The sequence below is a fragment of the Neomonachus schauinslandi genome, chromosome 7 (genome assembly GCF_002201575.2).
Source record: "Neomonachus schauinslandi chromosome 7, ASM220157v2, whole genome shotgun sequence".
NCBI lineage: Eukaryota > Metazoa > Chordata > Mammalia > Carnivora > Phocidae > Neomonachus > Neomonachus schauinslandi.
This window is the reverse complement of record NC_058409.1, coordinates 54,117,378-54,131,314: the sequence shown is the minus strand read 5'-3', so window position 1 is coordinate 54,131,314 and position 13,937 is coordinate 54,117,378. Positions and strand designations below refer to the sequence as shown.

At 43.7% G+C, this 13,937-nt stretch overlaps 1 protein-coding gene across 1 annotated transcript in view; it reads right to left on the bottom strand.

The window, feature by feature from the left end:
• The window catches only part of ANKDD1B (ankyrin repeat and death domain containing 1B), a 67,374-nt gene that overhangs the window by 2,273 nt on the left and 51,164 nt on the right, over positions 1-13,937 (bottom strand). Inside the window, exons 9-13 of the mRNA XM_021697693.1 lie at positions 12,942-13,040; positions 10,105-10,203; positions 5,254-5,349; positions 2,537-2,556; positions 1,369-1,550 (exon numbers count right to left, since the gene is read on the bottom strand). Of these exons, the coding sequence (XP_021553368.1) occupies positions 1,369-1,550; positions 2,537-2,556; positions 5,254-5,349; positions 10,105-10,203; positions 12,942-13,040 (496 nt within the window). The remainder of the gene's footprint in view (positions 1-1,368; positions 1,551-2,536; positions 2,557-5,253; positions 5,350-10,104; positions 10,204-12,941; positions 13,041-13,937) is intronic.

The following is a 13,937-nucleotide window of genomic DNA, read 5'->3' as shown; positions in this document are numbered from 1 at the left end:
CTCCACGTTGTTTGACTAAAACACTTTAAGTCCCCTTTATCCTGCTGGCAGTTACTCTGAAGATACAGTATATTTTCGGGCGCCTGGGTGGCTCAGTTGGTTAAGCGACTGCCTTCGGCTCAGGTCATGATCCTGGAGTCCCGGGATCGAGTCCCGCATCGGGCTCCCTGCTCGGCGGAGAGTCTGCTTCTCCCTCTGACCTTACCCCCTCTCGTGTTCTCTCTCTCATTCTCTCTCTCTCTCGCTCTCAAATAAATAAATAAAATCTTTAAAAAAAAAAAAAGATACAGTATATTTTCTAATCATTTCTTTAGGTCAAGAGGGATTTCCAGAAGGCAACTAAATTTTCCTAAAAACTTCACAGAATGTCATATGCCTAATTAGTGACAAAGGAGAATACTTAACAGTAAAAAAGAAATCTTTTCAGAAACTATAGTCAATATTCAACATTTTCAATGCATTATCTTCCATAATGTAGCTGTAGAATTAGCAATAGAAAGTGCCATGATTTACTTTTATGTGGTGTAAATAGCACGTATTCATGGTCTGTGGTTTTGCCATCTACAGTCCCAGCAATCAATAACGCAAATCAACTGCTGAGCATGGGACTTGGTCACATCTCATAATATCCATGTAAGGAAAGTGCTCTGAATAGAATGTTTTCCCAAGAAAAGTGTCTGCTTCCTTGTCTAATTAGCTGATTAATGCCAAACAAACTTTATTTCCTAAGTTTTGGTCAAATCATAAAAAAGCAAAACTAATGACTCCAGCTGACCTGACCTCACTAATTCTGACAGCTGGAGTCTGGCTGAATTGATTCCATGGCTTGGGATCTTCTACTCGGGAGAGCCCTGAGTCTGTCTCCCACATCTCTCATGGGACAGCTGGTCTCACCCAAGGCTGCATCCTGCAAGAACTCTATACCCAGATGTGGCTGAAGGGATTCCTCCTGGAGTAGAAGCCCTAAACAGTGAGCCTTTTGTTAGAGAATGAACCTTTTCACCCCAAGACAATCTCAAGGAACACTAGAAGAGGTTGGTTTCCCAGGGACAAGCCAACTGTTAAGTCCTTGCTTCCTTAGTGCCTATTCATTTGGGAACCTTCATTTCCTTAAAGGCTAAATGCCAACTTTTCAGTATGGCTCAATAAAAAGTAATTATCCTTTGCAAACTTCGGTTAATTGCAGAGTCCATGAATGTTCATGGTTTGCAAAGTTCTCAGTCATCTTTGTGGTCTTAAGCTAACTGTCCCAGTTCCTGGGCCCTTGTAGTCTGCTGCTTGTTGTGAGCACCAACCACTTACTTGGAAGATCTGCCACCAGGAAGAACAACTGCTCCTTCCTGTCCACATCATCTAGGCCATGCTTACCTGACCACTGCTCCTCAATGGCTCTGATCTGGTCACCTGTAAAGTTCCATGAACGGGCCAGCTTCTGCCACTCATTGGCCTTTAGCTGATGGTAAGCCAGGTTCCAGAGGAGACTGCGAATATGTCTGGTCTCCAAACTGTGATCTTGCTTGAATGTCAAAGTAAAGCCGGTTGATGGGTCCCTGATGCTCTCACCTAAATTAAAGGTAACTACATCAGACGATTTCAGACATTTTCTGCTTATTGCCTTATTTCAGGGTATGTATACAATTTTTCAGATATAACAGGTTAAGATGGTAACCAAGACTTACGTTTTCAGAATTATCTGTAACTGGATCACTTTTTGTCATTCAAGATGGAGACAAATGTCTGAAATAAAAAGCTTGAGTACTATCTGTCTGACACAGGAAATGTGAGGGGTTTTGCCATGTTACATGCTTCTATCCCAGCTTGCTGATATTTATTTACTCGCCCAAAAGAAAACAGAGGGGGTGCCTTAGCTAAGGAAATGTCACAACAATAAATTCATCTTTGAAGGCCTTACTTTCAACTAATATCCCCTGTTCTTGTGCGTGTTTGATTTTCTCATATCAAAGATTCAGAGAGGTCCAGATTGGATAGACTCTTAGAAAGACCCCAAAGCTGGTGCCTCCACTCATCCTGCTCTCTGGTGTGAGGAGAGCAAAGTAGAAGCCTAACTCTGGGGGCCAAAAGAATGGAGAGGACAGGGGTCGATATAATTTTGTTTTAAGTCACTGCAGCCAGGCTTAGTCCAAATGCCCTTTGCCTGGACTGATATCTTGTTTTCTCAGTTTTCAAAGGTTCCTTTTGTCCCTTCTGCAGAATCCAGCCAAAGAAACTGGAGAAAAATCTCAAAGTGAAAGCAGGTGTCATGGTTTCCTAGAGCTGCACCTGTTGTACATGCTGTCAGGCCTCCAGATCATCCTCCTTCAGGAGGTTGCAGATCAGTTAAGGACACACAGGACACACAGCCCAAGAGGATTGGGACTTACTATCTATTCTCCTTTTTTATATATGGTAACTCCTATTTTTGTCTTTCACTTAATTAAAAGTGAATCTTAATGAAAGATAATCTGAACAGCAAGACAGGAGTCCATGCTGGGGCAGGAAGTGGACTAAAATGATATGGGTACCTGGTTGTCAAAACCTGAGAAGAACGTGGTGGGGCTTGCGCCTCCGCCCCCATCACTGAGCAGCCTTTGTCTTTCATAGCATCTGCAATCTCCTCGGAAGGTCTATAACATCCTGGGAAGCATGCCCAAGGGGACGGGCCAGTATTTTCTCTAGTATCTGGACCTTGTGAAAAGAAGTTGGACTAGGAATGGGAGATATAAATTACCCGTAACTGTTTCAGAGGTTGTAAAATGCAGGCAGGGTCTTCCCTGTCCCAACCTTAGCTTTACTCCTGCAGTGCCTAACTCCCAGGGAGTCCTGAAAGAGGAAAGGCTGAGGGTGAGGGATCCCACAAACTTGGGAGCCGTGGCCACTTTACTTTTTCCTTTTCTCTTCATTCCCTCTCCTGAAACAATGAGGATTCCAACAAGAACAAAACCTGAAACACCACAAGATGGAAGAACTGCAAAATGCATTAACCTTTGCACCACAGCATTTTTATTTCTTTGAGAAACACACATGCTCTGCATTCCAGGATTGGGCTGGGTGGTCCTTCAGGCTTCCAGAGGAAAGGGTCATGGATTTGGAAAGCCCAGGTCTTTTTCAACAGTTCATGGAAGCATTAATAGTTTGTCTGCCAAAGCAGACAATAGTTTGTATGCCAAAACTGGTGGAAATTAAAATAGCATAAGCCAGATTTTAGGAAGCCTCCCATTTGCTTCTTAACCACTGGATTTAATGATGGATATAAGAGAGGAAATTTCAATCCTCTCTTTAATGTTCTTTATTAGGAATCATTTTATATTAGGCCAGGATATAAACTTGTTAAATAAAGAGAATTTGAAATAATAAATGCATTTGGTTAAAAAAAAAAGATATAATTGTTTAATGAACAAAGTGAACTTTAAGTAATAAATAGGGGCGCCTGCGTGGCACAGTCGGTTAAGCGGCCAACTCTTGGTTTCAACTCAGGTGGTGATCTCAGGGTCCTGGGACTGAGTTGCCCTCAGCTCAGAGTCGGCTTGGGTTTCTCTCTTCCTGTCCCTCTGCCCCTCCCCTCCACATGCTCTCTCTTTAAAATAAATGAATAAATCTTTGAAATAAAATAATATATTTGGTTAAAAACATTTAAGAATATATATTAAAAAACAAGCCTTCCTCCCACTCCAGATGTCGGTCCCCATGGTCACCAAGGTTAACAACTCTCACATTTCTGAGGGTCTCCTTCATACATTTATATATTGTATAGGATTCCCAAAGTTTATCTAACTCTCACATCTCAAAGATTTGTTGGGAAAAAGGGCTTAGTCATTTGGCGGAAAAGTAATTTATTCTCCCCTAGGAAAAAGAATCTAAAAATGCTAGCAGACATTAAAAATAGAACCAATGAATATTTCTATTTTCAAAGAAAACGTGAAAATAGTCACTTAAAAAGCAAGAGAAAAGGTGGAAGTTGGGAAGGTTACCTTCAATCAAATACGGTGATGATCTAAGAAAATGAGAATGAAGCTAAGGCCAAGAGGAAGAGAATGAAAGGGGCAGGAGGAACAAAAATCAACTAGGAGGAGGAGAGAGAACTTTAATGGTCATAAAAATGTTGTTTTGTTTTACAGACAAGAAACGTTTGAGGAGGATGGTGTGGACTTCAAATGACATATATGTCATATCATCCAGATATATATATCAGGACTGCAGAGCTAATTAAATAGGATTGTGAGCAAGAAGGAGGCAGATCAATGCATTTTGCCTTAAGGATTTAAGGGAAATTCCTCAGGATTGGCAAATGAGACCACAAACCAGGCCTGAGGCTCCTCAGGGGTAAACACCTGAGGGTTAGGACCTGAATTCTGGCACCAACCTACTGGACTAGGGGGGCCATTCAGCCTAGGATGGCAACAACCCAAAGTAGAAACTGAGGGTGGTGCCAGATAATGCAAATCCTGCCTGAGGGCTTAGATTTCGATGTTGGAGGGAAGGGCATTCTGTTGTGAAGCTGTATGTGTGGCAGCTATCAGAGGAAGTAATAATCAAAGAAGGTGGAGAGAATGTCTTGGAGGCAAGTTTTCTGTGTTCTCAAGATGAATAAGGTTTTTGTGACTATCACAGGATACTTGAGTAGCAGCCAGCACCACAGTGTGTTGAAAACAGCAGAGCCATGAACATAAACTTCTTTATCACTCATTAGAATGATGAGAACTTTGGTTCGTCCTGAGGGTTCTAGAGGGGAGGAGGGTGGGGGGATGGGTTAGTCTGGTGATGGGTATTAAAGAGGGCACGTTCTGCATGGAGCACTGGGTGTTACGCACAAACAATGAATCATGGAACACTACATCAAAAACTAATGATGTAATGTATGGGGATTAACATAACATTTAAAAAAAAGAATGATGAGAACTTTGGGTTTGAGAACTTCCAGAAGGTACCAGAGCCAGAGACTCCATGACAGAGGGCACAACATGGGAGGCAGCTATGCGGGGCAAGTCAGTTAGAGCTGACACGGCCCAGCCTGCTTAGCCCAGTGAGCTCTACACACCTCAGTTCTGACTACTGATGCTGGCAAAGGAGAGGGAGGGAGGAAGCAGCAGCTATTCATTCCATGAATGGAGCAGCACAGGCCAAAGGGACAGTTATAATTTGACCAAGACCCTGCCCATTAGAGCAGAAAAAAAAACTACACAAACCCCACACTGCCCATAAGAAGATGGTGGTTGCAGAAGAGCCCACTGCTGAGCTGGAATCATGCTTCCTTACCTCTTTCCAGGCATAGTATCTCTCTGCTTTAATGATCATGTCCACAGCAAGGCTGTGGTTGCTCCTGGAGGCCACAGCCAGGGCAGTCTTCCCTTGCTAAAAGGTAAAAATGAAAGTGTCAGGCAGTATGGCCTAGTGTTTAGGAGCTCCAGTTTGGAACAGGGGGACCTGCATTCAAATCCTGATCCTACTGCTTCCTTGCACTTGGGAACTTGGGCCAGTCCTTAGCTCCTCCAGGTCTCAAAGACTACCCCATGGTGTAGTGGTGAGGTGTAAATGTGATAATTCGTATCAAGCCCTTAGGACTGTGCATGGCACATGGTAATTATTCAAGAGATGCTAGGTATTGGTAGTGTCAGGCGCTGTGTCAACAGGGCAGGGGAAAAGATTTGGGCTTAGGGACTGACCATCAACAGATGATATTTTACACATGCTCTATCAATGAGAATCCAGACATTTCTCCAAGACCCCTGGGTGGGGGGGTCTCCCTGGCTCACTGCACTGGGGAGTTCTCGGCAAATAAATAATCTGATCACACATTTTTCTACTCAGGGCTGACTCTACCTGTAGCTGAGACTTTAGTCAGTGTGCCATGCTTCCTTCCCCCAATAGCCTTTTCCTTCTTCTATGGGAAAAGACCTCCCGATTTTAGCTAGGCACTTGGCCACTCCAAACATTTCCTAGCCTCCCTTGCACTTGGATATGTGACCTAAGTTTTGGTATATAAATGGAAGTGATTTATTTTTGGGAAGTAATTGTAAAGACAGGAAGGATGTTATTCTCCTTCCTTTCTTCCTCCTCCTGAGTGGAGTGCTAGCGTGATGGCAGGAGCTTCAACAGCCATCTTAGACCAAGAAGTTGAAGCCATGTGTTGTGGAGAGTAGATAATAAGACAGAAAATGCTGGTTCTCATTAAGAATAGTAATATCCATGACAAAACTTCTAATTCATAGTACAGAATTCAGCTCACTGGACTCCTATCTAGAATTTTTTTCTATTATACTGCCTCTAACCAAGGGTGAGGAATAGGAAACTTAACCAAATGGAATGAGCAATAAAGGATATTCTAGACATAATTTTGGGCATGAGTGGCCTGGGATCCCATCTGGTATCTTATACAAATTACAAAAGGCACACCTTTGTCAAGATCGATATAGCTGAGGGCGCCTAGGTGGCTCAGTTGGTTAAGCGACTGCCTTCAGCTCAGGTCATGATCCCAGGGTCCTGGGATCGAGTCCTGCATCGGGCTCCCTGCTCTGCAGGGAGCCTGCTTCTCCCTCTCCCACTCCCCCTGCTTGTGTTCCCTCTCTCGCTGTGTCTCTCTCTGTCAAATAAATAAATAAAATCTTAAAAAAAAAAAAAAAAGATCGATATAGCTGAAAACTACAGCACACAGCTTTACAAGTAATGTCCCCTAGATTTTAGGCAGTGTACAATCTGCACATCTATACATTTCTTTTCCTGAGCAAAAGATGGTGTTTTTCATTATTTTTTAAATGGCACATTAAAAATTTGCCCAGGGATCCTGAAGGTAATCAAAATGAATGTCAGAAATAATCCCACAAAAAGTTCTTAGCAACACATGTCTCTATGCTTAGGGATCTAGCAGTTTATCCCAGTAATTCTCTCACATGGCTGAGCAAGTACAACTCCCACCAACCCAAATGATCTGGCTGTTAGTGGCGGTGCTAAGACCCAGGTGGGCCAGAGGGTAGGGCTGACAGTTAACCAGTTTCTAGTCAAAGGAGACAGTAATGAATTAGGAAGAACTGTGCTCTGCAGGCAGTTAGCAAGTCCTTCATTGCATGCGGCCTGAATTCTGGCTTAAGAAGCCATCTGAGTCACCGTGATTAGCATTCAGCTTCAGCCAGCGTTCTCGAGTTCCCAGGAAAACCTTCCCAGGGAGTGGAAACCCAAGTAATCCTGCCGCTGAAGTGGGGGAAGCCCTCCAGGAGCTTGGTGACACCTCCGACCGAGAGAGCAGGTTTCTGGGAAAGTCATATTCACACCAAACCCTGGCTCCTTTTTCCCAACCCACTCTGATGCACTCTTACAGCCATTTATCCTTGGTAAAAATGGTGGGAGTGAGTAGAAAAGGTAGTTTTTATTACTTAACTAATTAGGTGTTGGGGGCCAATCATGTGCCAGGCCCAGAGAAGAAAGGGAGGAGGAGAAGGGAAAAATGGGAAAATCAAATTGTGAGTCAAGTTACAGCACTGACGGCATTTGCCAGGACATCCAGTCCACTAGCACTGGGGGCCCAGCATGAATTCCCTTCCCAATGCTACGGGCTCTTCACCTACAAGACTGCCCCAGAGGGGTTAAGTATTAATGAGAAAGTGGAATCAAGTAGGAAGAGAAAGCACGGGAAAATATGAATGTGAACTGTGACTACTAACGCCAAATCTTAAGGGGCAGTAACAAGCCACAATGGCGGAAGCGGTGTAATTCCACCCACATGCAGAGTTATGGGTGGTTGCATTTTCCTTCCTTATGCTTCTCTGTGTTTTCCAGATTGTCCACAGTGGGCTTGTACTACTTTTTATGATAACTTTAAAAAACTGACCTCTAGAGAAAAGTAAAATAACACATCAATCCTTCAAGTCCCACAAATGTAAAATGTGAGATTCTGAAAGAGTACGGAGGGTGAACCTCGCTTGCACTAGGAATTAAGGATGTGCTGAGCTGATGAAGAGTGTGGGTGAAGACAAGAAAGGGAAAAACTGCAAGTTGCAGAAGTAGTCAGCCCTGCTCAGAGCTGTGGGAAAGCGCTGGACAACCAACAAGCAGCCTGGCTTTGAAGCCTGGCTCTGCGTCTTACTGTGCGTGTGACCCTTGACATCACTGAAATCTCTTGGAAACTGGGATAATTTTGCCCACCTCACAGAACAGATGTGAGGATTGAAATAAGGTGCACATGGGTGAGCACCTGACAGGACTGCCACACCTTGGTCTCCTGTGTTTACGCTTTTCAGTAAGCTGGAACCTAGTGGACAGCGGCCCCGCTACCCTCCTGTGATGGAGCCCACCTTACTACGTCACTTGAAACAAAGTTGTCTTTCTTTAAAAACAAGTCTACACAGGGCGCCTGGGTGGCTCAGTCGGTTAAGCGACTGCCTTCGGCTCAGGTCATGATCCTGGAGTCCCGGGATCGAGTCCCACATCAGGCTCCCTGCTTGGCGGGGAGTCTGCTTCTCCCTCTGACCCTCCCCCTGCTTGTGTTCCCTCTCTCGCTATGTCTCTCTCTGTCAAATAAATAAATAAAATCTTTAACAAAAAAACAAGTCTACACAATGCCCAAAAGGTGGAAGCAACCCAACGTCTGTCCACAGATGCAAGGATAAACAAAATGTGGTCTACACACGGTGGAATACCATTCGTCCTTAAAAAGGAAGGATATTCTGACACACGCTACAACACGGATAAACCTTGAGGACATTATGCTACATGAAATAAGCCAGTCACAAAATGACAAACACAGTACGATTCTATTTATGAGGTACCCAGAATAGTCAAATTCGTGGAAACAGAAAATAGAGTGGTGGTTGCCAGGGACTGGGAAAGGAGGAGGAAATGGGTAGTTGCTGTTCAGAGTTTCAGTTTGCCAAGATGAAAAAGTTCTGGAGATTGGTTGCGTAACAGTGTTAACAGACTTAACACTACTGAACTGTACACTTAAAAATGGTAAAGATGAGGGACGCCTGGGTGGCTCAGTCAGTTAAGCGTCTGCCTTTGGCTCAGGTCATGGTCCCGGGGTCCTGGGATCGAGCCCCGCATCGGGCTCCCTACTCTGCGGGAGGCCTGCTTCTCCCTCGGCCTGTCTCTCTCCCTGCTTGTGCTCTGTCTCTCTCTGACAAGTAAATAAATAACCATTTTTTAAAAAAGATTTTAAGATAAATTTTATGTTATATGTATTTTACAATTAAAGAATTTTTAAGTAAGAGCAACTTTAGACGTGGATGTTTGTTCATTGCAGCTCTGCTTATAACAGCAAAAGCTAAGGAACAATTCAAATGCCCATCGGCTGAGAACTAAACAAATTATGATATGTCCATGCCACAGTCTCTTGTGCAGCTATATAAAGAATGAAGAAACTCTCCTTGTACTAATATGGAACAGTTTCCACTTTATATACTTAAAGGAGAAAAGCTAAATGCAGGACAATATGGAGAAGTACATCACCACAATGTAAAAAGGATGGAGGAATATGGTAAGAGTATAATATATTTATGTTTGCTTGTTTATGCATAAAGAAACGGGAAAGCACTAAGAAACTGATGACAATAGATCCGTGTGGCAAGAGTAGTGTGTGACCGGACAACTAGGGTCAGGGGTGGGTGGGACATTTTTACTGTAAAACCTTTACTGATTATGTTTTTTAATTTTTGGACCACATGAATCTATCATCTTTCCCAAATTAGTAAATAATTTTAATTTTTAAGAAATACATATTTTAGGGGCGCCTGGGTGGCTCAGTCGGTTAAGCGACTGCCTTTGGCTCAGGTCATGATCCTGGAGTCCCGGGATCGAGTCCTGCGTCGGGCTCCCTGCTCGGCAGGGAGTCTGCTTCTCCCTCTGACCCTCCTCCCTCTCATGCTCTCTGTCTCTCATGCTCTCTCTCTCAAATAAATAAATAAAATCTTAAAAAAAAAAAAAGAAATACATATTTTATTATTCAGAGTAAAATATCTTACCTACATACCTCAATCAAAATCAGGATGTTTTACTGATTGCCAGGACAAAAGGTTTCTCCAGTGTGTGTCCATCTCACAAGGGGTATGCTAAGGCTTACAGCCAACAGAAGTTCTTCACAACCATCTCTGCTGAACACAGTGAAGGCCATGAACTTACCTTATCAACAATCTTCAGGTCACAGCCTGCCTTCAGCAAGGTTTCCACCAGTTCCACATTGCCAAGATCAGCAGCAACATGCAAAGGAGTCTGCTGCCTCTGCCACGAGAAATTTCAAAAATGTAATCTAAACACATTAAGGAGGGGGGAAAAAACTTACATAATGAAAAGACACAGGGAATGCAGAGGTGTCCTATATGGGCATAAGGGAAAATAGATTAAGATCACATTTTTATTTTATTTTATTTTTTTTTAATATTGTATTTATTCATTTGAGAGAGAGAGAGACAAGGAGAGAGAGAGAGCACGAGCAGGGGGCAGGTGCAGAGGGAGAAGCAGGCTCCCCACTGAGCAGGGAGCCCAACCCAGGGCTCGATCCCAGGACCCTGAGATCATAACCTGAGCCGAAGGCAGATGCTTAACGACTGAGCCACCCAGGCGCCCCAAGATCATATTGTTACATAGGTACAGGGGACATTCACTGCAGTGTTATTTTTTTTTTTTTAAAGATTTTATTTATTTATTTGACAGAGACAGAGACAGCGAGAGCAGGAACACAAGCAGGGGGAGTGGGAGAGGGAGAAGCAGGCTTCCCGCTGAGCCGGGAGCCCGATGTGGGACTCGATCCCAGGACCCTGGGATCACGACCTGAGCTGAAGGCAATCACTTAACCAACTGAGCCACCCAGGCGCCCTGCAGTGTTATTTTTAACAGTGAAAAACTGAAAGGAAGTTGCATGTTTCACTAGAAGACTCATTTGATAAATTATGGTATATCCAAATGCTGGATTAGTAAGCAACAATTAAATATGATTTTTAAAAGATGATTTCAATATGAGATACTAGAATAGTAAAGTTCATAGAGACAGAAAGTAGAGTGGTGGTTACGAGGAACTGTGGGGATGGGAGAATGGGGAGTTAGTGTTTAATGAGTACAGAGTTTCAGTTTGGGAAGATGGAAAAGTTCTGGAGATGGATGGTGGCCATAGTTGCTCAACAATGTGAATGTACTTAATGCCAATGAACTGTACATTTAAAAATGGTGAAATTTCTTTCTGGGGTAATCATTTTCTTACCAAGAGGATAACAGTGTTTTAAAGAAGTATACAAAATCACAAGAAAGTCACCCATTTTAACCTTTCACTGAAAGGATATGCTAATGTGCAGATATTTCTAAAATAATAGTACTGAAAAGAACGCTATTTATTGTCTAGGCCAACCCTTGAACCAGAGAGAGGAAGCAACTTCCCCAGAGTCACACAGGTGGGCAATAGCATCTAGCTCAGTACTCTTCCAACCAGAGCACAGGGCCAACCTGCTTGGGGCATTAGCATAATTAATATCAGAAAGCATTTATTAAAGACTCACTTTTGGGTGGCAATGTGCCCCTCTGGGGGCTCATCGAAAACATCACACTTAAATGACAAACTATCAAAGGTCTATACCAACATGGAACAGAGATACAAGTGTCATACATCAAATACCAATAAAATTTCATTGCGACGATACTGCTCTAAGTCTAAAAGGCAGGAAATGAACCAAAATGTTAACAAGAGTTGTCTTTCTTTGGGGGGGAATTACAAACAAATGTAAGTTTTTACCTTATGTATGTTTTCTTATTGTTATACATTGAGTGTATTCCCAATCTAACAGAAAATTGAAATGATAAAGTCTAATTCTATAACGGGGGGGGCGGGGTGCCCACTAATAAGCCCTCCTTCTCTGGAGTGAATCTAGCCAGTTCTGGTGAAACCAAAATCCTATGTGAGTTCTGTGTATGGAACAAAGATTCTGCTCATTTGGAAATATTTGGGGCATTAACAGACTTGGACACATAAGTATATATAATAAAAAAAGGTCCTCCCCCGCCGCCCCCAAACGTTTGGGATAGTGGAACACAGGGAGGAAGGTCCGTGGGGGAAGGAAGGGATGGAAGTGTAGGTAAGTGTCCATTCTGCTCCCACACAAAGGAACTCCTAGGTTGGAGTTGGAGGAGACTGGAGAGACCTGAGGCAGTGCTCTGGGTTCCCCAGATTCGGAAGCTGAGGGCCACCCAGCGGGTTAGGACAGGGTTAGGACAGGCATGCACACTGGATCTGGCCGCTCCCTCCCCTCAGGGTGCAGGCTGAGGCTTCTCTAGGTAGAGGCAGTCAGAAAGGCAAGAGGTGTCCAGAGTTCTCATCTGTCCCCAGGGTTCCAGAAGAGCTCCTCCCCCCAAGAGTTTCTCTTCCTACTCCTGACAGCTCTTGGGAGAGGCAGCTCAGCCCCAGAGATGGCCCTGATTCAGACAGTGCCCACTCCCACCCTCTTAATCTTCCACCTCAGCATTTGCATTTCCAGCCAGTGATGGATTCCTTTTACGGGGCATTTGATTCTGCTCCAGTGGATTGGTGATTTTTTTTTTTTTTAATTCAAAGAGGTCTCTTTTGCCTTTGGGTAAAAGGAAGACACATTTATAGTCTCTAATATAGAAACAAAGCTTCCTCCTTGTGACAAAGGGCTACCACCAGCCAATTATATTTCATACTGACAGAGTGGCTTTTGATTTAAAGAGCCGTTGGCAATTTACCTCTGAGCTACTGTTTATCTATCAGAGGTGCTGGGACTGTTAAGTGCAAACAGGTTTAAGAATGCACGAGCTGAACCCCAGTTGTGTGTTTGAAAAAGTATGTGTGTGCAAGTGGGAGGGGGGTCACAGAAGAAAAGGGATAAAGAAAATATGTATATTCCACCTGGAAATTTTTAGGGTACCTTGAACTTGCTCAAAACTACCCCTAGCCACACAATGCATTGAATCATAAGAAAACAGACTCTCGGGTTCTGATATACCTGGCTTACCTGATTTAAGATGTCAATGTTGTGCTGTGCACTTAATAAGCTGTTCACAACTGAGATATGGTTGTTGGTAACAGCTAAATGAAGAGGGGAGTCCTTTGGCTGCAGAAAGAAAGAGAAAGAAAATTTCAAATCCAAAAGATTCTGGCTTCATCATTCAGACCAAAAAGCAATTCATTTTGATAGAGATGTCCTGATAATCTCCTAGTACTGGAGCTGCCCAGCACAGCATCCGGCCAATAGCAAGTGTTCAGCATCATTTCCATCCCAAGGTTGTGCTCTCCCCCTTCATTTGTTCTAGAACTATAGGCTGAACACCCACTATGGGCCAGGCTCTTTTCAGGAGGTTAAGGATTCAGTGGTTAACATGGCCCATTCTCAGGAATCTTCCAATATAGTGGAGTAAAAAAATATTAATTTTTTTTTAAAAAAATCACAAAATATACAAATTGTGAAAAGTGTTTTGGAGGAAAAGGAGAGTGGCAGGAGAGCATAAGTGGGATGGGCAGACGGCTAACCTTTCTGAAGATGAAAAAAAGCCTTCCTGAAGAATTGACACTTTCACTTAGATAAGAATGATAAGAAATATGAAATAGGCTTAACTGCAGGACTTCTCAGTGCCTTCCAAGACCTAAATTATGGTGAGAATAGCTACAAGGTGGAAAAGGCATGCACGTTCAGCATTTCCTGAACTGATGTGATTTAGAGCTCTTTCTCCCCAGAGCACTCTGTGGGACTAATGCCCCACTCACCCAGGGACACCATTCTCATGTGTAGCCCTCCCATGTAGATAGAGTATACAGCCGCAGGATGTTCACCAAGCCCCTCCAGCCTGCTCCCCTTTCCTCCTCATTTGCAGTTAAACTGCCTGTCCTGCAGCCTCACCCTCACTCACCTGGAGTGTCCCAGCCCCTCTCAGCCATCCCCACAGGCAGGCTTCTTTCCCAGCCCCACCAGGCTGTCATGACCACCTCTAGGACCACACACGTAGCTCCTGCA